Source organism: Kogia breviceps, chromosome 13 (assembly GCF_026419965.1).
Source record: "Kogia breviceps isolate mKogBre1 chromosome 13, mKogBre1 haplotype 1, whole genome shotgun sequence".
Lineage (NCBI taxonomy): Eukaryota > Metazoa > Chordata > Mammalia > Artiodactyla > Physeteridae > Kogia > Kogia breviceps.
The window spans coordinates 59,272,538-59,299,642 of record NC_081322.1 but is presented as its reverse complement, the minus strand read 5'-3'; the positions used below and the strand labels follow the sequence as shown (position 1 = coordinate 59,299,642).

Below are 27,105 nucleotides of genomic sequence, written 5' to 3'. Positions count from 1 at the left end.
GATGTAAATCAGCCTACTTCATTTAATTCATTAGTCAAAACCAGTAAATCTGGCTTCAAATTGTTGACTTTGAGGTGGGGGAAAATATGAATCTTTCCAGGTATAGACTCAATATTTCAACATCTAACATTATACTAGAGTTTTCCTATTCATTTTCAATACATTTACCAGGAAGAGTGACTATTCTTTTCTAATTAATAAATGCTAAGCTTCTTAACTTACCTTTTGTTTCTCTTTTGAACCTGGATTTCTGGTCAAGTTAGTAAAGATTAATTATGCTATTTGGAACAGCCATGCTCTTCCATGTAAAACTTGTTAACCATAGAACTAGATGAATATTGAAATTTAGTATATTAATATTTCATCATTGTTTCAGTGTTCAGCTAAATACATTTTACTAGTAGCAGTTTTTTTCCCTATTTTAATCTTAATGTGATTTTTCAGAAGTTTAAGAAAAATAAGATACACTTTTTTTATAGCCCTGACAGATAATCCTTTCTAAAACATTACAAAAATTATATCCTTTTTACTGACTACTGAATAAACGCAAATTTCTAAAACTCACATTCCAAGATCTTCTACAAAATGTTCTTGGTCTATGTTTTGTAGCCTTGTCTATTTCATGTCCCCCATTTTATCATTTCTGCTCTAAAAGTGCAACCATTAATTTTATGTTAAAATGTGTTATATGTTCACCTGAAAAGAAAACAAACACCAGGAGTTCTAAAATATTTTTCCTAAAATTACCAAGGCTTATGAAAAAATAGGGCTAGGGCAAGCCACTCAAAACTTATGTGACTTGGTAATCAGAGCACTCACAAAAACAGTAACATTCTTCTTCTTTTTTTTTTTTAATAGCTCTGGGGAGTAACTGAGGCTTGTATTAGATTAATTTTTTAATATATTTTTTTAAGATGTTGAGGGTAGGAGTTTATTAATTAATTAATTAATTTTTGCTGTGTTGGGTCTTCGTTTCTGTGCGAGGGCTTTCTCTAGTCGTGGCAAGCCGGGGCCACTCTTGATCGCGGTGTGCGGGCCTCTCACTATTGCGGCCTCTCTTGTTGCGGAGCACAGGCTCCAGACGCGCAGACTCAGTAATTGTGGCTCACGGGCCTACTTGCTCCGCGGCATGTGGAAACCTCCCAGACCAGGGCTGGAACCCGTGTCCCCTGCATTAGCAGGCAGATTCCCAACCACTGCACCACCAGGGAAGCCCCGACAGTAACATTCTTGATCAAAATATTAGTATAATTCAAAAAGGTATATTAGGAATTTTTAAAATAAGGAATTATTTCAGTAAATGTAGAACTTTAGCCTATTATAATTATATTAATTCATATAATACTTTATATAATGAAGGCCTAAGGTCTTTGCAGAATTGATAATTAGTGATGCTACAGTCTTAACACATAATATGCACTGCTGAAAGGACATTTAAATGCTTTAGACGTTTGTTTGATAATAAGCTTTGGAAAATCCTACTTATAAATTTACCAAAGAAATGTTTAAGGAAAAGTTATTGTTGATTTGTGAGTAGCAGAATGTTAATGTAGACCTCATTGTTCTTGTATTGAAAGAATTTTACAGACATTCTATATTATATTTTATTGAAGATTATTAACAAAACCACTTTAAACTATGAATGTATCAGGCTTTCAAACTGTCCTCAATGCCATACTGAAAAGTCCATGATGACAAAAAAAAAAGTAGAAAGATGAAAGTTAAAACTTTTGGAGAGGGAATATTTTGGGGCTACTTTCTTCTATAAAACTCTAGAGATGTTGAGAAGAAAATGTGACGTATACTCTGCTACATTAATGGAGAAGTTAGGTCCTAACAATGTACATGTTCCCTTTATACTGGAAATAAAAAATATAAACTCCTTAGCACCTAATGATGTTAGAGTTACTATGTATATATATTAAGGTTTCAGGTATTTAATTTAAATTTTATAGCTTTAACTAAGTATAATTAAAATTGTTGTAGGCTCAGATGATCAGTGGGCTTTAAGTTTTTTATGCAGAGAAATCCTCTACTTCCTCTTAATTGTTTTACATCCTCTATTCAGGTTTATGTAAGAATATTTATATATGCTTTATATGCTCTTTAAATATTTTTGAATTCCAACATTCGAACCTCTATCTTATAATTAATGATGTTTATTATGAAACTTTCTCCTGGCTTATCTTGACCTCTGCTTCTTAAGCAGAATCTTCAAGTCCCATGGGTTTCCACTTGAAACTTTTACATGGTGCTATGTGTCATTTGAAAAATCCTGTAGGAGATAAAACCTGCAATATCATTCTATATTTTGTTGTAAACACAAGCAGTGTGTATCCAGGCTCTGAGAGGCCTGAAGCTTAATCAGTTTAGGGAGACCTTTCCTTAAGTAAAAATAAATGATGACTACAGAATATCCACAGACACGCAACACCTCCTGAACATGAAGGTAAGCTGGAGTGGAAGGAGATAGTAGTCTTAACTGATTGAGGCTAAAATATCTTACCTTTGCAAATTTTACAAAAACATATGACTGTCAAAGTACTAGGATACTTCCCAAATCCCTGGAAAGTGCTTGCACAAGTAAGGGAGGGGACTTAAAGTTTCTTAGCTTCCTGGTAAATCCACCTCTGAACATAATCACTTCAAACTTGTTGTATATCATCTACATGATAATAGAACACTGTGCAATAAAATTAAAGCTTTTGTGTTACACAGGCCAGAGAGACCTTGGAAGAGTCCTCCTCTCAACGAACCTGACGGTACATCCTTTGCAGTCACCTTCTATTTCTCGGAAATTCCACAACCCTATAGGTTTGCTGTCAAAGTATGCTTCTCCCATACAGCCAGTGAATGTAATCACACGTACAGCATCAGCCTTCTGAAGAGAGAAACATATTTGTTAGAATTTCACAAAAAAATTAAGAGCACCCATGAGGGTTATTATATGAGCAGCAGAATCTGGAGTAGTTATTATCCACTCTTCGTGAAAGTCTTGGTTGTGTACGTATCCATCGTGTGTGTGTGTGTGTGTGTGTGTGTGTGTGTGTGTGTGTGGTACGCGGGCCTCTCACTATCGTGGCCTCTCCCATTGCGGAGCACAGGCTCCGGACGCACAGGCTCAGCGGCCATGGCTCACGGGCCCAGCCGCTCCGCGGCATGTGGGATCTTCCCGGACCGGGGCACGAACCTGCGTCCCCTGCATCGGCAGGCGGATTCTCAACCACTGCGCCACCAGGGAAGCCCCGTATCCATCTTTTAACCATATAATATCCTCATGGATCCTGGTTATTCTGTGCTTTACCAGCTTATCACCATTAGTAAATAAACACTCCAAGCTTCCGACCTTAGGTAAACTGCTTATTCTGAGATTCTATTTTTTTTATTGGTTCGTAACATGAGATTATTAGGAGAATTAACTAAGAGAATCTATTTATGGTACCACATTCAGTGCCTGGCACAGAGAAGGTGTTTGATAAAAGTAAGTGCTCCTATCCACTAAGGAGGTTTACGAGAAAGGGTACATACTGACGACACAAAGGGGGAAAAAAGCTTGCATACTGATTACCCTATGATACTGCTGTCTCCAATTTTTCATTTCCTTTTACACCCAAGTAGGTTTCTAGGGCAGGAGAATGAAGGGACGGAGTAAATTTGTAAGAGAAGAGACCTTGTGGTTGTTGTTTGCGGGCATATACAGCACAGAGCCCGACATCTAATAGGGGCACAATAAATATTTGTTGAATGACAACTCTCGTGTCATTCTCACAGGGAAATGTCTTTTATAAATTTTTATTTTATATTGGAGCATAGTTGATTAACAATGTTGTGTTTGTTTCAGTTGTACAGCAAAGTGATTCAGTTATACATTTATTCCTTTTCAAATTTTTTCCCATCTAGGTTATTATAGAATATTGAGCAGCGTTCCCTGTGTTATATAGTAAGTCCTTGTTGGTTATCTGTTTGAAATATAGCAGTGTGTAACATGTCAATCCTGGGTATTTAGCAGTCAAGAAGGAGGGGAACGATCCAATCCACTCTAGAGAACCTTGCTGTAATTTAAACAACTGTTCCTTTAAGTGTCGATATATTACAATTCTATAACTTCAGAAGCACTTTGCCAAAGCGAATCCACATTTATCTGAATAACCTGGAAGGAAAAAGTGAATTGATATGTTTGCATTTTAGAAAAAATAGAAGATAGGCACTGAGTAGTTAAACATTTGTAGTTACAATTTTAGGTTAAACTCATCAACACATACATCTTCCCACCATTATGATGGTAGGGGCAAGTGGGGCACTGCTATGGAGAAGGAATGTTGTCAGACACAGACATATACAAGTCAGGAACAGTCCCCAGAATTCTCTATCATCTGTGGAAGCTTCTCTTAATTTTCCAGAGGTTGATTATCCTACTTGTGAATTGTACTTGCTTTTTGCTTTTCCTTCTTGCATCGTAAAAACTATACTTGGGATATTTTCCTGCTCCTTTGAATTTTCATTAGCATGTTGATTTAATTACTTGTTTTCAGTTTTTTGGTTCATATTCTGGTACGGCAGAAGCCTTGAAACTCTTGGCCAAAATGATGAAGATTTTCTATAGATTTCATTTGCTTGTGTTTTTTTTCCCCCCTCAGACTGGCATAAATAAGTTTCTTTATGTTTAGTGACATCTGAATAATAAGAAGAATTATTTAAGGTGCAATTTAAGGTGTGACTACCATATCTTAGGCATGTAATCTCACTATTCGTCGAGGTAGCAAAGGGTGGTGATTAAGAGTAGAAATTCTTGTGCCTGGTAATGAGTGTTCAAGTCCCACGTACACCACTGATGTCTATGTGATCTTGGGAGAATCATTTAACTTCTCTCTTACTTAGATTCCTTAACTATAAAATGAGGAGGATATTATCTACATTTTGGGGTTGTTATGAAAATTGTTAATTCGTGTAAATTACTTAGAACATTACTTAGCAAATAGTAAGGGTTATATAAATGTGAAAAAAGTGTATTATTGTATCCTACAATATGCAAGCAAGGTAGATATTTTTATCTCCCTTTCTAGTTAAGGAAACTGAAGCCCAAGAGGTTAGGTGACTTGCCTAAGGTCATATTTTAGTGAGTGACAGAGCAAGGAATTCAACCTGGAATTAATTTCAAAATTCATGGTTTTTTTGCATTACTCGGTGCTATCCCTATATTTATCTTTCTGAGGAGGAGAGAAAGTTAGCAATATGACTATATATTACTATATACCATATATATTTATATGCAGCTCTAAGAAATGAGGATGAGTTTAGTGTGTAGCTGTGGAATCCATTCCAATACTTTAGTCACATCTCATACACAAAGCAAATAAAACAACCTCACTCTATATGAAGGTTGAGTTCTCATAAATTTGGGGTCACCCTGGCTTTTCACATTTTCTGACTAATCTCATCCCAGGATGACTCTGCCAGGTCCCAGATTATGCACTGTACTTGGTTGTGCTCTTACATCTCACCCACAGGTCGTTTTCCAATACCTAACTCCATTTAATCAACACGAGCGTCTTTAAAACGCAGGCATTTTGTAATCTGAAATTGCACAAGGACCTGTCACAAAGCAATTATGAATATTAAGTGCATTATTACTCGATAAGAATGAGAAGAGCAACTTGAAAACTTTAAAAATCGGATCAGGATCTGAAGGCTTATGGCCCCTGTGATATTTCCCAAGGTATTAATAAATCTTTTAATTAGATGTGAGTTTGAACTTCATAGCACTTTGTATCAATAAATCATAAATTGATTCAGAAAATGAGGTATCTTTAAAAAACACTTTGCTCTTGAGGAAACTAGAATATCAAAAACTTGATGCCACAGATTAGGGCAAAACAACAACTGTTTAAGTAAATACACATAGGTTTAAAAAGACTGTGGGGCTTCCCTAATGGCGCAGTGGTTGAGAGTCTGTCTGCCGATGCAGGGGACACGGGTTCGTGCCCTGGTCCGGGAGGATCCCACATGCCGCGGAGCGGCTGGGCCCGTGAGTCATGGCCGCTGAGCCTGCGCGTCCGGAGCCTGTGCTCTGCAACGGGAGAGGCCACTACAGTGAGAGGCCCGTGTACCACACACACACAAAAAAAACCCAAAAAACATAAACAAGACTGTGCTTCCAGATTGGATATTCAAGGAAGAAAAATCTTACTCAACATATATTCATGTTTTCATAAAAACAAATTAAGTAAAAAGTGGTCAAGTTTTTGCAGCTCTTTATCATGTCTTTGCCCAAAGTCATCACGCCAGGAATTGTCTGCAGAGATTAAATAAACAGGATGGGGAAGAACAACACATTACCTTCAACTTCCCAGTCAAGCCACCAACAAACAGCATTGCGTTTGCATCCACATCTAGAATATTGTACCCTGGAGGTGACGCTGAATGGTATGTACTGGGCATAATGCTGGCTTTGGGTCCATCCAGAGCTCTCACGGAAATTGTTCCATTTCTCCCAGTTCTTCCAGGGTACGTGTTGAAATGAAATGAAAGAAAATACAGAAAATGAAGTATGTATCACATTTCTGGTCACTTCAGATTTAAAAGATATAAAAAGTAGAGATTTGTTTTGGAATGCTTAAGAGATAGCTGGGTGTTTAGCTTCAAACATTCCAGATTCATTAAGCTGCAAATCAAAACCCAGAATCTGCTCTCTGCTATACGTTTACCATCAGATTAAACCAGGACCACTAAGCAATCTACCCTGATTCTGAATGTGTCCAATGATAGGAAATGACACAGCAACAATTAGCTGATGGAATTGCTATTGGTTAAATGGAAAGTCTTTTTCCTCTTGCTTTACAAAACAATGTGCTACTTACCTACACGGACTATTTAAACAAGTTTATATTATGTCATTCAGCATTTTGTCTAATTTAATTCAGCAAGTGAACCCCAAATAAGGGGTTCAGCAAGTGAACCCCTTCTGCATTATAAGCTGCATAATTTATCCTAAGAGCCCTGATTATATCTTGGATCCAAGTTTGCTGAAGTAGTCTTCCTGGAATCATGCATCATTTATTGTTTGGCACACCATCTTAATGTGTACACTTTAAAATCCAGGCTACAGAGTTGTGTATTCAAATTGTACAGAAGAACTTCACATTTAGATTCAATTAATAGACTTTTGGAAACTATTATTATTGTATTTCATTTTCTTTTTTTAAGTGATTGGTTCCCATGAGTTGTTAAACATGAAAATCTGATCTTTTTCCTGAGATAAGCAGTCATAACAAAACTTTGTCATATTTCTCTCCCTACTATCTCATTTTGGTAATCTTTTTATCTTTGAGGGTGCAGTATTAACTGAAATACGTAGAAACAATAGAATGAATTTATCAAATAAGGTTCTTCTTTAACAGAATACATCTCTTCTAATAGAACAACTGGACTTTGCAAATATAAGTATTCTTTTTTTTTTTTTTTTTGCGGTACGCAGGCCTCTCACTGCTGTAACCTCTCCCGTTGCGGAGCACAGGCTCCAGATGTGCAGGCTCAGCGGCCATGGCTCACGGGCCCAGCCGCTCCGCGGCATGTGGGATCCTCCCGGACCAGGTCACGAACCCGCGTCCCGTGCATCGGCAGGCGGATTCTCAACCACTGCGCCACCAGGGAAGCCCAACAAATATGTGTTCTTAAGCCCAATAAAGTACTTACTCCGTCCCCCACCATCACACATGTAAGCATTTTATCTGCTGCTCTCTCCTCTCTCTCCCTCCCCCCCATACACACACTTTTATTTAAGATCTTAAAAAGGAATTGAAGATATTTCTTTTCATTAAGTTTCTTTTAAACTTTTAATTGTGAAAAAATTAAACATATACACACATAGAATGAAACTCTATGTATCTATCACCTAGATTCAACAATCACCAGATCTTCAAGTCTTCTTCATCTCTGATCAACTTCCCTTGGCCTTTAACAAAATCTCTTGACTGTTAGCTGCTTTGTGTTTAGTAGGTAGTTGGGAATTAGAAAAAGAAGAGGAGAAAATGAAGAGGAAGTATTGAGGACAAGAATGGATTCTACAGGTAATCTGTACACTGTTAGAAGTTAACTAAATTAAAGCATCAAGGATAGAATTAATCAATTTCCTATTCCTTCCCACAAGTAGTGTGGACCTGACATATTTTATATTCATGCCAGCATTTAGATACTGCACCCGCCTGTAGCCAAGACTGCTGTGTAGACTAGAAGAGGTGCTTTGCACCAAAGACAGATACCAATGGCACCTCTTATGCTCTGGATTGTACTGAATAAGGGCAACAGAAAACAACTTAACCTCAGAGTTTCTACAGAACAACCAGATGAGGGGGCCAAAAAAGACTGGTCATTCTGTTCAATACCTTGAAGGTTTGTCAATTCCTAACACGTTCTACAAAGGTACCATTCACACACACTTATACGTGTATATAATATATAACATTCGTATACATGTGTGTGCGTACCTACATAGCTACCTTCCTGAAACAGAAACAAAAGTTTTCTTATAAACTAGGAAACTACTTCAAAATTCTCTCAACGATCTTAATCTCTATTGAGTTAGTTACCTTGATGCCTCAATACGGTACCAATATGAGTCATCAATAGTCAAATCTGGATACTCGACACGTCCAACTCCGGATCCAACATCCCAGAGGAAGCTTACTTTGCCTTTACGCATTTCTATAGCCAGAAAGTCAATCTAGTGCAGAGAAATACAAAAATAATAGATATCAGATATAAGGCACCTTGAAAAAGGAAGCCAGCCGAGTCTTTTCAACAGGTGCCATTTACAGATATATGAAATAATTAGAAGCCTCAAAATAAAGATTCCCAAATAATATGATCTATTATTTCTATGATTAAATAATACTTTATTATTGTATCTTTACAATACAATGTCCATACACATGTTCATAGTGCTGAGGCAAATGTGTTAATTCAACCAATTCTAATTAGGTCTAACATTGAGACAAATGTCTTTCCTTACACTGATACTTGTGGTAGAGATAAAAGCAAATATTTGGGTTCAAAATTCATTGTTTTCACCATGGGCACTGACATTTTTGAGGGGCCAGGTATGCTTTTTCACCCAAGGTGATACAAAATTTCTCACCTGATTTCCAAGTATTGATTTATGTGATAAGTGGTCTCTTAAAAAGTCTTATTCATTTTGGAAGGTCTCCATGTGTATAAAGTCAAATGGGTCAAAGGAAAGGAATTAGAAGTTTGAGGTGAGCCCTTTTAGATACAATTTCTGTTATTTCAGTTTGAGACATTAATTCAACATGAATCAGAAGAGTTTTCATTGGTAAGAAATAGTACACAATTTTCAGTTTCATTTCACATGAAAGTTCATTGTAATTTCTTAGTTAGAGAAAAATTTTTAAAAAGCCTTATTCCTATTAATCTTTCTTCTTAAATAGCTGGATCTGAAAATATAATTCAAAAATAAATGCTGGCATACTCACAAATGAAAGCAGATATGCCTAAACACTGTAAAAAGTTTTCATTTCATTTGCCTCCTAACTTAATTTGACACTTCAGAACTTGGTGAGGTAAGATTCTGAGGTTTTCGAATCTGAAAGCCTACCTTATTCAATTTTGGGACCATTATATTAGACTCTATCTATTTCCCACACTACCAGGATTAACCTCTGACTATACACATACACAGTAGGCCAAAGAAAGGCTGAATGTTAGACTTACAAATTTGGCACTTCCAAGATAAAAAAGGAGGTTGTCCGCGACAGCCGTCTTTACGTTGACAATGATGTTATTGTAGCTTCCTTTCTTGATTTCTGGCTTGTATGTTCGAATGCAGTCACCTCCCGAAGACACAGATACTTTGATCTTCAAGAAAAACGAGGTACAAAGAACCAAGACTAAATCTCTCAGAAAGTTTGAAGTAGCTCCCAAACACAAAGCCATCATCATCTCTTCTTTGAAGTTATTTTTCCATCAGCAAATGGTATCATTAAATGCCCATATGCAGACCCCATTATACTCATTAATGAGGGCACAGAAGAGCACCTTTCCACCAGTATTTTGACAATGAGCTGTTCACAGTCCCATGGCTTGTTAGCACGCTACTACGTTTTGAAGCATGCGACTAACAAATTCTTGCCTTCAAAACTTACTCCTCTATGAATAGGGGAACATTCTCAAGAGGTGATTTTATATGAAGCTAATGGTATAGATCTTCATTCAGGTTGTTGAATGAAATTTTACAATTCAAATTTCAGTGATTTTGGTATCACTTAAAGTAGGAAACCATTTTTCTTTTAGTTTTTGAGAGGAGATTACCTACCCTGCCTTGTTCTTAAAGTTGAAAGAGGCCAACTACATTTTGTTCCAGATGTTCTAACAATAAGAAGAATAGTAATCATTCTACTCAGAACATACATTTCAGAATAAATTATACCTTTTTATTAAGTCACCAGGAAAAGGAACAGAAACAATTTCCAGTGGCTATCATTATTAATGTATTTAACAGCTCCTTTTTCTTTTGACTAGTACTTTAAAAATTACTATAAATTGCTAAGATAGAAATTCCTACGTGACTACAGCTGACACTGTTTGTACCAATTTTCACTTACATTTAGGGAGCCTTTCTTCAACCACAAATAACACTAGTTGATTATTCCATTTAATTTTCTTTGGTTCATGTGTACTATCAAAAAGGTATTTTCAAGACAGCAATGTTGTTGTTTGGACTCAGAGAGATTCTGTTACTTTGTTAGTGATAGTAGGAGGTGGAGACACATACAAAACTTCTCTCTGTCACTGATTCAAATTCCCGGCTTCAGGCTTCAGGAAGCCTCTTGGCCCTCAGTAGGGGTGAATTTCCATTTTCTCATCACTTACAGCACTTTGCACACTTTGGAGAAAGCCAACGGCTATTATTGTTACCTCCATAAAAGGGCTGTACACACTCCAAGCAAGATAGCCTAGGACACCAAACCCGTCTCCATCTTATGGTGAGACAAGGAGGTGTCTTGAAGAGTCTAATGAGAGAGTAGGTGTTAGGCAGCACCAGCACCCCTCTCCAAGGGTGTACAGACTACACAGAGGACGTGCTGGATTCAAAATTGGCTGGATTCAAAAGAGAAAGCTAAGGAGAGATTTTTGGTTCTGACAAATACGTAAATTCATCTATGTTTGAGAATGCCCAGGGATATAGCAGATCTGTTGAATCTCCTGCGGATCCTGTGTAAAGTCATATACTTGTACTGTTTCCTCACCTAATCTGCTATCCAAATTGCATTTCCAAGCAACGAAAACAGTGTGCTGGGAGGAAACAGGGGCTCACGCTAATGGAGTTCTGGGTGGGACCCAGACTGCCAACTGAGGGGCACAGTACTGGTCACCAGAGTGTGTGCTCTCTGTCCTGGAGAGTTAGTCTTCCTGCTTGTGTGGTTTTCAGTTAAGAAGGTAGCTCTTTGTTCCACAAAGATAAGATAGGATTTCCCTTCTACATAAAATGCTAAGAGTAGATGAATCAAAATGACGTGCAGTCATCCAAAAAGAACACAGATCAAGTCCAGAAGCCTTGACAACAGATTTTTATCAAGGATTTTTTTCCCCTAGTCTTAATGAATTTTATTAGAAGGAATAATCTCAAAATAGAACTGATAATGGTTAAAATGTCACACTGTACAATTTGTTAGAGATTTTTAAAAAGATCAAACTGCCTTAATAAAATTCATTTATTTATTTTTAACAGGAAAAAAAAAATGACTTGCAGAGAAACAGAACCAGGAAAGGTATAACTCATTTTTGTTATTTGTGATTAAACTAGCCATAATATGTTATTTTGGTTATTTCTTTTGTTATGACAAATAACTCATATGTGTTATAAAGAACACAATGTAGTAATACTCCCCGGTTACTGTTTAGAGAAGAAATGCCTGAATATGGGTGGAATGCATGACTGATCAGGATGAGTTTCTGTCCTTGCTTGGGTATACCTGGTAAAAATGGTAGGGGATTACATGACTGGAGTGCTGAAAGCGGGGTTCTCAAAGCGTTGTAGACAGGGCACCAGTACTGAAGCCTAATTCAACTGATGAGACGCCATTGGAGGACTGAAAGTCTGAGTAGCCATTTTAGGACTAAGGGTTTTTAACATCTCTAGGAGTTAAAATTAATCTGCCTTATGGCATACTTTACATATCAAAAATATATGGATCTCTGAACAACATGGCATTGTTATACCCAATACGCCAGGAATTAATCTTGTAAAGTAACCTATTGCTCAACTCTTACACATTTTTATAAAAAACCTCTGGATTTTCTGTTCTCTGGCTTACAGTTTTGAATATATCCTCAGTATCTGAAATATTCTGGCAGCCCAAACTATCGGTAACCAGTCAATAGCTACTAATCTGTTTAAATACCTTGTGTTTTGTTTTCCAATTATAGATATTTTTAAATATACATTAAGACAAGTAAATCAAAGGACAATATTTATAAATTTCTCTAGAAGAAATCTCTGACATATATCCCTCTCATAAGAGGGGAGAGATTTCTGAAATACAAACATTCTCTTAAGATATATGTTGCTATCAATTATTGTTATTTCTTTTCTGTGTGTGAATTTTTGAATTTTATTTTATTTTTTTTTTTATACAGCAGGTTCTTATTAGTTATCCATTATATACATATTAGTGTATATATGTCAATCCCAATCTCCCAATTCATCACACCACCCCCCCGCCACTAATTATTGTTATTTCTAATGTGAACCCTTAGTAAGACTTCTAAACAAAAATCACTAAGAAGTAGGTCTCTCTGAGGCATTTCTCATACAACATTATTTACCAATTGGTCATCATGAACTCAAACATTATTGAGGATCTCATTATTATATCTATTGAATTTTCACTGCATTTTTTCATCCAGTTAACTAGGTCATTCATTTAAAAAGAGTATCAGCCACTCAATTTCAGAGTCAACAAACCAAGAGAAATCTACTTTAAAATAAATGTCTTTAATTTCTTGGTCATATTGAATATGTGTTAGGGCCACATCCAGACACTCATGCCAGATTACAAATATATTTCTAAAATCGGGCAAATGTAATGTTCAATTAGTACGTAACCCATTTGAAAAAATACGTTGGCTGCTTACAAATTTATAGCATCTTACAAAAACAGAGCACTTTGTTGTAACTTCCATTTCCAAAGGTAGTTACAAATTTCCTTAAAAGGCATGGACAATGATTCTTTCTTCAAGCATGACTTTTATACCTTTCTTTCATTTTGTATTTTGAGACAGGCTTTATACATTTACATGCCAGAATTTTATCTTCCTTTCCAGGGGGGTGGGGGTGGGATGAGGAAGCATTTGTAACTGATGAATATATAGGCATATTTTTAGATTTCTTTACAGTGAAGAAATAATGAAAACGTACAGATTTCCCTGCTTGGTAACTAAGTCAGAAAATGTGGCTAAGTGTGGGATTCACAAGAGAACAGTTACTATTACTGCTTCTTCAAACTTAACATGGCAAAAATACAGGAGGGAGACATCAATCTCTTTCTTTCTCTTACCACCGCCACTGCTACAGTTGGGTCTCATTAAATTTGCTTCCTTCTTTCTAGTTTCTCTCATCTATCCCACAAACTACTTCTGGATTCATATTCACAAAGCACCGTTCTGATTATATTGCATTTCATGTTCAAGAACTTTCAGCTTCTCCTCACCAATGAGGTTTATCTCAGGTACAACTGTGGCTAAAAGAAACTGTTTAACTTACCATTCAAGGCCTGAGAAAACCTGGCCTCCGTTGAATTTTCTAGTTTAATGTTCACTCTAACAGTAGTCTTGGCGAATTAGACTGTTCTGTCATGAAATGACCCTGAACCTCCTTTTCTCACTGCCTTGGCTGAAGTCATTCCCTCTCCTCAGAATGTTCTCCTTCTTCACCTTCTCATCCCATGTCCAGCACTATCCCATTTCAGAGCCTGGCTCAAATCCTTCCCTTCAGGAAATCTTCCTGCCCCGACTAGAGGTGATCTTTCCTTTCAGAAACTTAATAGCACTTCCCAGCACTCATGGAATGTAGCACAATATTCTGCATTATCTTAGAGTTATTTGTGTACATATCTTATTTCTTCTACGGCGTTGTAAACTGTTTGAGTGGAAGAACATGCCTCACAGCGTGTAACCTTGCGCATAAGAGTTGCTTTTTCTGCATTGGTTAAATCTTAAATAAAAATCCAAACCTTGGAGTAAATCTGATTTCTTTTCACCTTGTGCTTCACATATACAATGCTCACCTGTCATCCTTACTGCCTGCAAGGTGTTCATATTGTAGTTCAATGTATGTCTTCTCAACCCTATCTGCTTCTTTTACTCTGAGTTTATGCACTTCATCTTCACTAATCTTTCTGTCATTTTCTAGGTTTCTCTTCAATTAGTCATGAATTCCTTTTCAAGGCTCACCCTGAACTTATTGTCTTGACCTGGTTTAAAGGTATCAGGTATGTATAAGGAGGGAGAAGAATATACTGTCACTTGGGCATCATATTCTTGGCCACTTACTAAAAAAATAAGTTTATGGATTAAGAAAGTTTATTTCTGGTCATTTTAGCTTCACAGTTGTTTAAAAATAGAATTTTTTAGGACTACCATATGATCCAGCAATTCCACTCCTGGGTATATATCTGAAGAAAATGAAAACATTAATTTGAAAAGATACATGCACCCCAGTGTTCAGAGCAGCCTTATTTACAATAGCCAAGATTTGGAAGCAACATATGTGTAAAGAAGATGTGGTATATATATTCAATGGATTATTACTCAGCCATAAAAACAAATGCAATTCTGCCATTTGCAACAATGTGGATGGACCTAGAGAATATTATACTTACTAAAATCAGACAGAAAAAGACAAATACTCCATGTTATCACTTATATGTGGAATCTAAAAACTAAAACAAATGAATGTATATAACAAAACAGAAACAGACTCACAGATATAGAAAACAAACTAATGGTTACCAGTGGGGAGAAGAAAGGGGAAGGGGCAAGATAGGGGTATGGGATTAAGAGATATAAACTACTATGCATAAAATAAATAAGCTACAAGGATATATTATAAAGCCCAGGGAAATATAGCCATTATTTGTAATAACTTTAAATGGAGTATAGTCTATAAAAATATTGAATCACAATGTTGTACACCTGAAACTAATATAATACTGCCAATCAACTATATGTCAATAAAAATAAATAATTAAATAAATTTTAAAATGGAATTTTTAAAATTGAAGTACAGTTGATTTACAATGTTGTATTAGCTTCTGATGTACAGCAAAGTGATTCAGTTATATATGTGTATATATATACAGATACATATGTATACACATATATATATTCTTTTTCAGATCCTTTTCCAAAATAGCTTATTACAAGATATTGAATATAGTTCCCTGTGCTATACAGTAGGATCCTGTTGTTTATCTATAATACATAAAATCATGTATATCTGTTAATCCCAAGCTCCTAATTTATCCCCCTTTTCCCCTTTGGTAACCATTAAGTTTGTTTTCTATGTTTGTGAATCTGTTTCTGTTTTGTAAATAAGTTCATTTTTATCAAAAAATGGAATTTTTGAGATGGAAGGCTTGGGTATCTAAAGAGATTTCAGTTTAAGCCTGATAACATTAAAACTGTTATTTTTTTTTCATTCTATTTCTAAAAAGATCATAAGATGACTTCACAAGGCTAAAGTTTCATATTGGTATTTACAGTTCTGTCCTCGTTCATTAAGATGCTACCTTCTAGAAAGTTTTGCCTCTATCCTTATAGTCTTCTAACTGGCTTAATAAAGAGCATAATTTTGAGACAAGTGAAGTGTTTCCTATTCTTGCTCCAAAAAACTGTAGAAATTGTAAGCAAAATAATTTTTGGTTGCTTGTACTCAAAAGAATATATAGAAAATAATAGTTCCTCTATGCTATTATTCCTTATAACCTTGTCCGTTCATTCCTTCTCCAGCCTCACTGGTTGGCCTGTTTTGCTTTCATTAAGAGCAAGGCACTCTCATCCATGCCTTTTCAGTACACAGAAATCAGGCTTTCGTTCTTACAGTTTGTATTAACTCTATTCAAACAATAATAAAATATATCAGAACTTTCATTTCTAAAACAGTAAGTAGTGATTATTCTTCTCAAGAAATGTCTTTTGAAATTTATGGGAAAAAAATCTAATCTTCCATTCCCCACCTCACCTGCAAATAGCTTCAAATTAAAGGAAAAGAACCAGAGATCATTCAACAGGATACACTGAAGGAAGGTATTCCTTCTGGGAATAAATACCCCAAATTACAATCATTTACTGATAACTGAAAGCAGAAAGAGCTTACAGAATTGGCCTGCTTCCGGGCTTGGTTTATCAGTTCTTTTATCTCAGAAATGTTTTTCTTCAGGTTATCCTCAAGTTCCTTGATCGGTTTGAGTTTATCTATCAGTCGATCAGCTTCTTGTTCTAGATTTTTTACAGTGGCATCTGCATCTGCAACTGCATAGAACAAGATTAGCGCATACCATGCACTCACACGCACACACACACACACAGACACACATGCACATGCATGCACACACAGACACACACACACAGAAATGAAAATAGCAGTATGCTTCAGTAAATAATGAAAAAGATCTCATCTCATCCACACGACAAAAGCAAGGCCATGACAGTTGAAGCAGTTTGTGATGGCAAATGGAAATATTTTAGTTGGGACTCAAGCAGACCAGAGGAGGAGATGTTAGAGAAAGAAGGCCAACACTTTGGTTTTGTGATTAAGCTGAAAGTTTGCATTGAAGATTGAGAATATGATGAACTTAATTCAATGCTTAATTTCTAGCTTCAGCCCCAAAGCTAACCTTTATAGCATAGAACTTTAGTCATAGAATCAAGGAGTTGGAGAAGCATCTTTAAAATGTCGCCTAGTCTGTCCAAGCCAGAACTGTATTTAAATCAGGGTTCTCACACAAAATTGGTTTTCCTTCTTTTTCTCACTGTCTTTCTTTGTACATCTTAACGAGAAAAGCTATAAAAATGTCTTCTGAAAAACATCGCAGCATTGAACAATCCTTCGACTGAAGGCCTATGTTATACTTTAATTAAATCTTTCATGCTGCAGTTCATTTTCATTTTGAAGAATAGTTGATTCTCCTGCTCTTTACATTAGGTTGAACCACATTAAACTGTCACTTTTGTAGTTAAAATTTAAAGAAGGTTGAATATTGACAATTGTAAAAGGGGCTTAACCCTAAAATAATTGAAGGTTATCACTGATCCTTAGACTTCCAGCTTGTGCTTTTCATAGGAGGGCAAATGACACATGGAAAATCAATTATTCTGTCCCTAGGATGCTGGCAGTCTTATCCAAACCATGTCATTAATTATCTGATCAAGTGTGTATTGTTCTGTTTTCTGTCACTGCGACCCTGATGAAAAAGAGAAACTGCTTAAGGTCCAAGGCTTTTGGCCCTGATGAACTATGAACGATCTGGGAGTTAATCCTTAGGAATGAATCAGATGTGCTCGAAAGGAAGTAAGTTATTTTAAAACCAGGTTTTGAAGTATTTTGAACTCATGCTCATAAATATGAGTTATATTGTTAGTGATGTTTAAAAAGAACTTGGTCTATTATTTTATTTTATTTTTGTAAATTTATTTATTTTATTTATTTATTTTTGGCTGCATTGGGTCTTCGTTGCTGGGCGCACGCTTTCTCTAGTTGCAGCAAGCAGGAGCTACTCTTCATTGCAATGTGCGGGCTTCTCATTGTGGTGGATTCTCTTGTTGCAGAGCACGGGCTCTAGGTGTGTGGGCTTCAGTAGTTGTGGTGCAGGGGCCTAGTTGCTCCGTGGCATGTGGGATCCTCCTGGACCAGGGCTGGAACCCGTGTCCCCTGCATTGGCAGGCAGATTCTTAACTACTGTGCCACCAGGGAAGGCCCATGGTCTATTATTAACTTCAACTAATAGAGTTGCTAGAGCAAGAACTGACTCTTCTGAAATGCAGGTTATTGAGGTCAAAGCGCTTGTTACATAACTGTATAGGTATTCAACATAAAGACAGTTACCCCTCCGTTTTTCCCCTTTAAATAAACCATTTATCTATTTTCCTCCTTCCTTTAATATTCCCCAACATTACTCTGATATTCTAAAAGTTATGCTAGAAGTGAGAAAAAGTGATTTAGATTTAGATTCATGAGAATGAAAAAAGGGCTATGCAGGGACTACTTAGACAAGTAATGGATCCTTTTCTTCTAAAGCTCCCAGAAGCTTTTATCAAATGTTTCAAAATGGAACCTGGAGGTCCCCCCATCCCCTACTTTTTTTTCCCCTCTATCTTCTGTAGCAGTCGAAGTCATATGGAAATTATCTTCTTGAGGTTTTAAAAATAAATAACCTGTGATATTGAGTCTGATGCTCTCTTGTGCAGTAGTTTTTGAAAACTTCTCACTTTCTTCCATAATTATTTGTGTGGATTTTTTTTTTTTTTTTTTTTTTTTTTTTTTTTTTGCGGTATGCGGGCCTCTCACTGTTGTGGCTCCGGACGCGCAGGCTCAGCGGCCATGGCTCACGGGCTTAGTTGCTCCGCGGCATGTGGGATCTTCCCGGACCAGGGCACGAACCCGTGTCTCCTGCATCGGCAGGCGGATTCTCAACCACTGCGCCACCAGGGAAGCCCTATTTGTGTGGATTTTAAAATCATTGCTGAAGATAGATTTTAATAACAATGTTTTACTAGAGAATTATCTATCTCTTTTAGGCTTTACAATTTATTAGCCTAGAGTTTTGCCAAGTCTTCTCTTACCTGCTAAATCTTCCCTTATCTTGTTATATCTCCTTCAGAACTTGACCTATTTGTGCTTTATTTTTCTTGATTAAGCTTGTCAGGCCTCTAAAATTTTTTATCTTTATATTCCTAAAGATCTACCACTTGAATTTATCACATCTATTATCTTCTGTCTTCTAATTCATTAACTCTTTTTTATCTTCTTTCTTTTAGTTAATTTTATTTTGTCTGACTTATACAGTTGATTGCCTAAATTGTTTATTTCAATGCTTTTTAGTAATGTCATTCATTGCATTCATTTTCCACTGAGAACTGCCTTCATCATATTTCTCAGGTTTTGATATGCTGGATTTTATTATTACTATTTTCTATTTTGCAGTTTTATTTTTGACTTGGAATTTAAACTATGGAATTGTTTAAGACAGAATATTTTTATATCCCAGTGATTGCTCACTTGTTAAGATCTGATTTTATTAATTTTGTTTTATGTGTCTCCAAATATAATGCTCTTCAAGTTGAGATTACTTGTAAGGGGGGGAGTGAGCTTCAGGGGGGACAGCAACAACAGCAATGTAGATTTTAATCTATTTTTAATCCTGCTAGAAAGAAGTCATTTGGACTTCGGTGGCTGCATATATTTTATCAAAAGCATCATAATTTAGTTGAATCTGTGGGAGAATTCAATTTTCTACTTTTATATGTATAACAGATATTTCACTAACTTTTCAAACACACAATTAAAATATTTATGTCAAATATATTCACATACTAACTTTTTGAAAGGGATGATTCCTTTATTAATCCAGCATTAATACTGTGACACTGGAAAGAATAGCTATCCAATGTTTAAAGCAATACTAAAACATTGGAAACATGCAAAGCTGAAGCTTTTTGCAATAGGCAACCAAGCATAAAAATTACTAAAAGGTATGCAAGTAAACATATACATACTGATTTCTTCAGGTAATTTCATATGGAAGTAAAACAGAAAAATAGAAAATTCATAAGAAAATATTTTTAATAGGTATTATAAAGTAGTGATTATCAAAAAAATAGAACTTTTCAGAACACGTGCTAATTACAAATTCAACCCATTTTAAGTCAAACGAGCGTTATCAAGTAAAAGTTCACAAAAACATGGCATTTAGCAGCCATTGTTCATATTAAAAGGAGATTTATTATAATGTTCTAATAAGATAGAAACAGACCCAGTTTAATTAGTGTTTATAGATATTAACTATTTCTTTTGATAGATGATAGAATCATAAAAGTGAGATAAATATTATAAAAAGGCCACTCTCAGCTGAGAATCAATCCGAAAATGAATGAAATGATACCTTAACTTACATAATAAAAGAGAGAGTGACATTTACTTTAAAATTTATTTTCATTCATTTCTTGGGGGGAAATATTGTGATTTGGCATGACTCTGAACCAGTTATTCAGATGGTGTCTTTGAGCTACAGGGGTAAGCTAACTCTGGGCTTACATAGAAATAAATTTAAAACTATATATCTCTTCTTTTTCTTCCCTGAAGAAGTGATGAGGAGTGAAATCCTTCTCCCTAGCTCTGAAGTGCATGTCAGCTGTGTTTGTACTCTTCCTTGCTCAGGAAGGAGTCATGCTAGTTGTATCTATTATTTCATAGCATCATGAGCCTTTGATCTGAGGCAAAGGTGCTGAAAAATTAGGCTCCACTACCCCGTCAAACAGCATCTGGATTATACAGTGTATGACGTCAATAACTGTGTTTTTGTTATTACACTCTACAAATGTTTTAATTCCTAATAAATATATTGGTGCTATATAAAGCGGGCTAATCTCTTGAGACTGACAAGTACAAAGAATCAAGCATCTCCTTTGGTGAAAGCACATACTAAAATAACAGTTTATCACTTGAAAGAATAAAAAATATTAAAAATCATAATGTTTATTGAGTATAATTAATAAATTTTTTTAAAATAAATTATTATATTTAGTTCTCCCACATTTTCTTGTAAATCCTTGTTAACTCAATATAGTTTAATGCAATATACAAAAGATGTAAAGAAATATCCTTCTTGATAAACTAGATAAAAATTTTAATTTCCTGATAATGTTAACTAACCAGAATCTAAGTAATAAAATATTAATATTTTCCAATTTGAATGCATTTCAAGTTGATCCCATTTAATATCCTGTTCTAACAGGCCTGCTAATAAGACTTCTCCTTGACCTCCAGGTTCTATGGAATTTCACCAACTCCGAGGGTATAATTTCCCAAGTATAACTGTATTTTCAATCACACTAAAGGATTTAAAAATATTTGGCATCGCTATACCAAATAGCATGTAGATTTGAGAATTCCTAATTTCCTCTCAATTGGATGAAATTTGAATAAGATAAGCTCTAGTGCGGAGCTGGGAGTCTTGGATTCTGTTTCTGGAGCTGCACGCACTCAATTACTGAGCCCAGTCTATGAAGGGAGGAGGGCAGACTACACCTCTACGAGGGTCCCTTCCTGCTCTAACAGTTATGAGTCTAGGATACTTTTATAGTGTGAAGAAATAAATGACATAATCAAAGTGAAAAAGCACATCTTACTGTTCTTTGAAGGATCTTTTACCACGGCATTTGTTTTGGCTACGCTGTCTGCCAGTTGATTGTAATTTTTCTTCAGGCCATCAAGATTCTGGTGGAGATCTTTAATCTGTGCCAGTACATCTTTAGCTGTGTCGTTGGCTTGTCTTGCTTTGTCCTTAACAGCTTGCAGTTTAGTGGCTGTGTCTGTCAGCAGAAGACGGTATGAGAAACAAAACAAAGGGTCTGGAGTTAGTGGCTTAATCCATGCTTGTCAAAGCGAGGCTGTGGCTGGCTGACCTCAGGGACACAGGCACAGAGGGAAAGGCTGAACTCTGTCTCATTCAGTCATAGCAAATGAAGTACATTTTTAACTAAATTGAATTTTCTCAGGGGCCTTTGCTATGAATACCTGATTAGCTCTTAAAATAGCAATGTGATTGTTCTAAATGTTCATTGTGTAAGGGTATATTGTGATTTACTGCTGAACATATTAAAGAGAGAAGTTTATCCACATGAATCAAACAGCTTCATCAAAAGTAGGTTTAAGATTTAATCTGCATTTCTGAGGAGGTGGGGGAGGGAATGAATGTGTTTCCATTTTAGTATAAAGAGACTTTTTCAGATATATTAGACCTTGCAGTTTTGTATTTATATTTGTTTTCAGCATTGGAAATTTTCTATGTACATCTTTACTACTGAAGAGGTGACATGAAAATCGGGAAAGTTACTTAGGATTTTTAATGTTAAAAAAATAAAAATCATTAAGGTTTTAATATTTCCTGTTTTGTATAGATGTATGTGTTTCCTTCACCATAATTTGTATAAAAAACATATATAAATATATGTGCCTAGTAGTATGTTGTAGATGAGTGGTTAAGACCACAGCCTCTGAAGTTAAACTGCGAGGTTCAAATCATATATGCCTCTTTTAACAATGGCCCTTAGTATCCCTAAGTTTGTCCCCTATAAACTGGAGATAACAATGCTATTTACCTTGTAGGATTAGTATGAGGATTACATACATTTAACATAAGCATATTGAAAAAGCACTCAAAAAATGTTAGCAACCCTTGTTATTGTTATATCATGCTACTAAAATATAAAAATAGTATCCCTAAAAGAATAGTGCTTTCTGGAACTAATATGAAACATTAACTCCAAGTACGTGTAATAGGTAGAAAGATATTACAGACATGGTTCAATTCTTAATGTCTTAATGTATTTGAAAGCTAAAACATTTAAGTAACAGAACTTTGCCAATAAAGATACGCTGAAAGGCAGTTGGCTCTACCTATTACTGTAGGTACTGTAATAAGCTGCAATTATGTACATCAACTTTGTAGAGAATAGTATCTGTATGATTTTATTTTTCCCACCAATATAATATTTCCTGGGCCGAAACATGGAAGGACAATACAATAATAAGATGTCTATATTTTCCTTTTTGTTATTTATTCCAACGAACGTCAGCTAAGGTAACAAATGATAACTATCACAGTGTAAAGTATGATTTGGTTTCTCATTCTCACAAAGAAGAATTCATAAGTAAGAAAACTGTTATTGAATAGCATGACAATGGTACAAATGTAGTGTTAGGGAAAAAAGGCAGAAGTTAGAACATTCTTTAAGAGTTCATATCCACTGGCACGGTTTGCAGTATCCTGAATGCTTACCATTTGGAATGGCTGATAACTTTTCCAAAGTGTCATTCAAAGCTCTCAGGAGAACCCTGTTTCTGACATTGGCATTGTCTAATCTCGTTGTCAAGTCATTCAGATGGTCATCATTTTCTGTGAACAGAAAACAAAAAAGTATGAAATAATTTTAATCATCTCTGAACTGATATATGGATATAAAATTTCAGGTTATTTTAATAAAAATTTAGTTAAAAGCAAGAAATTGATTTACTTTACTGGCATCTGTCCATAAATATATTTCAGACCAGAATATAAAATATGTGTTTATATGACCATTTGACACTTCAACATGTTCAACAATTACATTTTCCTCTTGGTATCTGATCTTTATTTGACTTAATTTCATGGTTTTCTATGGAGAAAAAACTTTGACAGATTTGGTCTTTTATTGCATTTATAATGATGCCCTCTTGACATCACTCCCATTATGTCATTATTTTAAAAATTTTATTACACTTGACATCACTCCCATTATGTCATTATTTTAAAAATTTTATTACCAAAATGAATCACTGAATTAGCTTTAAAAAATCTCAAATAGATATGATTGTTAAGCAGAATCTCCCAACTTTACTAAACATCACTTATTAATATTTATTTGAAAAAAACAAAAATCAAAAGAATGAATAAATAGCTTCTAGCACATTTCCAATTTTTTATAGAGAAAATAATATTTTACAAATTACTTCAAGTAGGCTTTATATAGTTTCTTTCTTTCTTGTTACTTTAGCATGCTTCCTTTAAAATTAAAATATATTATTTACTATTACTAATGTAATATTACTAGTGTAAATTTTCCAGCTTCTCTCTCCACTAATTTTTAACATGTCTGAATTTTAAGTTAGTTTGTATATAATATTGTATTTTATAGCAGATAAAAACTAGGAATTGAACAACTAAGACAGTTAATGATGGTGTGAGCGACAGTGTACTAAAACCTTTCTTTTTATACCTGGTTGTGCTGGTTAAATTGTTTTCTCTGTGCAAATATTTTGCTTTTTTAACTAAAACAGTAAAATAAATAAGCAACTTGGACTGGGGAAGACTGTTATTTGCCAACACCGAGACTGTTGTTTTCGTCACTTTCCTGGTACCCAGAGTGGGCAGACCAGGAGAGACTACATCTCACAGAACAGAGCCAGAACAGTCTTGATTTGATTGTGTTTCCACCCTTGTAGAGGTAGTGCATCTGGCTTCTTGCAGGAACCAAACAAGCCACTGGCAGCTTAGGGAACAATGCCTGCCTTTATTGGCCTTCGTCTGGGAAGAATAGCAAAGGGAAGGGAATATAGATGGAGGATTCTTAACTGTCAGTGTACTGGGTGTGAAAAAGAGTACTGAACATATTAATGAACGATCCACTCCATTTCATATCAGGGTTTTATAGGCGGACAAATTACACCACTGTTATACTACAGTAATATAAGTACATAATACTGTTTGAGGCATCTGCTTTTAGGTTCCAAGCCAAAGACCTAACATCACTGAAAAACAAAGCATAAAGTATTCCAGCAAAACATGGCTCTAAAATATCAGTATGTCCATTTCAGTCACTAAGATATTATTATTTTCAATTCTAGTCCTTCAAAATATACTTTCCAAGTGATTAGATTTTCTCCTCTGTCAATCACAATTCACTTTTCTTTTAATACTTCTGTTACTTTCACTGCACTAAAGTAAAATCTTTGACTAGGTAATGGAAAGAAGACTTTCTGAAATAAAGACAGTCTGATTATGACTGTGATATCTATATGAATTCCCTGAGAATAGTTAAAGGCTGCTCTTTTGATAGTAATTTAGAAGTCTTCATCAATTAAGGAAATAGAACGGTACAAATTTCACTTCTTAGTTTCTTGATTGTATTTGACTTTTTAAATAATGAAACATGTAAAATGTTCTGGCAAGTAAGATATACATATACAGTTGCAAAAATCATTAATTTAAAGGGCATCACTTGGTTTACACTATTTTATGAATTCTGATAGCAAATACTGGAAGAATAATCAGGCCAATTATTCAGAAGAACGACTGATCTGAAGAACATTGTTACTGCCGTCCCTCATGTTTCAAAGCAGTGATTTTGTTCCTCTGCTTTCTGTACTAGAAAGTCAAGATGTGAATATTCTGAGCCTGTCCTGATTTCTTTGTTTCAGCTATTTGACTCTATTTTCTTGTTAATTTTTCCTTTCTTACACTGATCATTTTTTCTGAAGTACTTTTTGGAATTTCTCAAACCAAGTCTAAACACTTTATACCTTTGTCAGTCTAATTCTTTAGATGAATAGAAGTTGTATGCAGAAAAGAATTACAGATTTTAAAAGGGAAAACTTACAAAATATTAGCCATGAAAACCTAGAAAAATAAGCACTCCAAGGCTGGCTTTAAATGCAAAGATATATGAGGCAGTGGTATCTATAATCAAAAATGTAAGGAAGAACGCCTGTGGTCCAGTTAGAATGGTAACATGGCCAAGGAAACAGAATTATTGGTAGTTAAAAAAATATCCAACCCAATTCTTTACTTGTAATTTTTGGAGAACAAGAAAAGGATCCAAATTATAATCATAGTGCATTTTCCGCTCGTTATTTCTTCAGTATTCATACTCATTAGCTGTAGCCAAGTCATTTATCTTCTCTCTAGATATCACACCCAACGAACCTCAAAGGCTACACATGTGCTCCAGCTTTGGCTCTCCCTTTCTCATCTTCTCCTCACACATCAGAAGACAAATGTCCAGGAATGGGTTCGTCAGAGACAGAGCTCATAAAGTGAGGGAAAGAAGCAGAACAGCCAGGGTAGACTGTGAACATGCCTGACAATATCATTCCCCTTTGTTGCATAACCACTGACATTGAACCAGGTAGACATATTCAGAATGAAAATCACTAGACAGAGTTGTATGTTACTTCCATTAATAATATGCATTTACTTATGTTGATCTCATTCCTGGTACTGTGCTAAATATATTAGAGTTTAGTTTACTGGGGACTGCTAACACTGAACTATGCTATGTAACATCTCAAAATAAAGGTATTACAAGTAAATCAATTATACAGCAGAAACTAACACAACATTGTAAATCAGCTATATTTCAATAAAAATTTTAAAAAATAAAATAAAATAAAGCTATTACAAGTATTTCTTGGATCACTAATAATGCATTCTTTTACAAATTCTAGCCATTAGAGAAAGTAGTGTGGTGCAATGAAATTATTACAGGACTTGGAGCTGGAAGATGTGGGTTCAAATGTCATTTCTATCCGTTTTTACCTGTGTAAAATGAAGATAACTTCCTTCATATGACTGATATGAGAAATCAATGGAAGGATGTATGAGAAAGTACTGGATTTATCATGGCAGTTACTAAATAGTAACAAATAATTCATGTTCGTTTGATAATTTACATTGGTCTGATAATTGCCCTGGTACGTTTGCCAGTTTTCAATAATATTATTTATTATTTGCTTTCTTCTTTGTTTAAACCACATCATCCAGAAACTAAAGTTGTTAATTTCTCTATTATACTTTTTTAACATATGTATATAGCTCTCATTTTCAACTAAATGTAAGAATGATTTTCATAGATTTTAAAGGGAATGTTCTATTTTGACTGTTCACACTCATGTAGTTAAGTTCCTCAAATGCAATTTTAAATTTTTTATTAATATGAACAAAGCACAAATAAATACCTTGAGAGAATCCCTCATTCACAAGGGTGAAGTTTGTAGAAATGTTTTTAATTTTGAAGGGATCTAGCTAAATGGAATCTACAGCAAAATTACCATATAGATAACATTTTGCAAGCAAAATTTTCATTACCATGACATTCGTCTTATGAGCTACTGCTTGTACTCAATATCACTTCTGACTTGCTCCTTTACCAAAAAATGGAGAAATATCCTCTCTTTAAGATTTCTTTGTAAAAAAATTTTACAAGGCTACAAATAATCTGTTTCATCTTTTGTTCTAGAGGCTCCTTCTGAATTAGAGAACAGGTTAATCTCTACAG

General features: G+C 35.2%; 1 protein-coding gene across 9 annotated transcripts in view; it reads right to left on the bottom strand.

Annotated features, from left to right (window-relative positions):
* LAMA2 (laminin subunit alpha 2) overlaps positions 1–27,105 on the bottom strand; it is a 608,480-nt gene that overhangs the window by 48,900 nt on the left and 532,475 nt on the right. For all 9 annotated transcript variants that reach the window (XM_059083775.2, XM_059083777.2, XM_059083778.2 and 6 more), the window contains 7 exons: positions 23,073–23,189; positions 21,421–21,603; positions 16,391–16,545; positions 9,727–9,870; positions 8,586–8,719; positions 6,337–6,496; positions 2,757–2,881 (listed from right to left, as the gene is read on the bottom strand). In XM_059083775.2, coding sequence (XP_058939758.1) covers positions 2,757–2,881; positions 6,337–6,496; positions 8,586–8,719; positions 9,727–9,870; positions 16,391–16,545; positions 21,421–21,603; positions 23,073–23,189 — 1,018 coding nt within the window. The remainder of the gene's footprint in view (positions 1–2,756; positions 2,882–6,336; positions 6,497–8,585; positions 8,720–9,726; positions 9,871–16,390; positions 16,546–21,420; positions 21,604–23,072; positions 23,190–27,105) is intronic.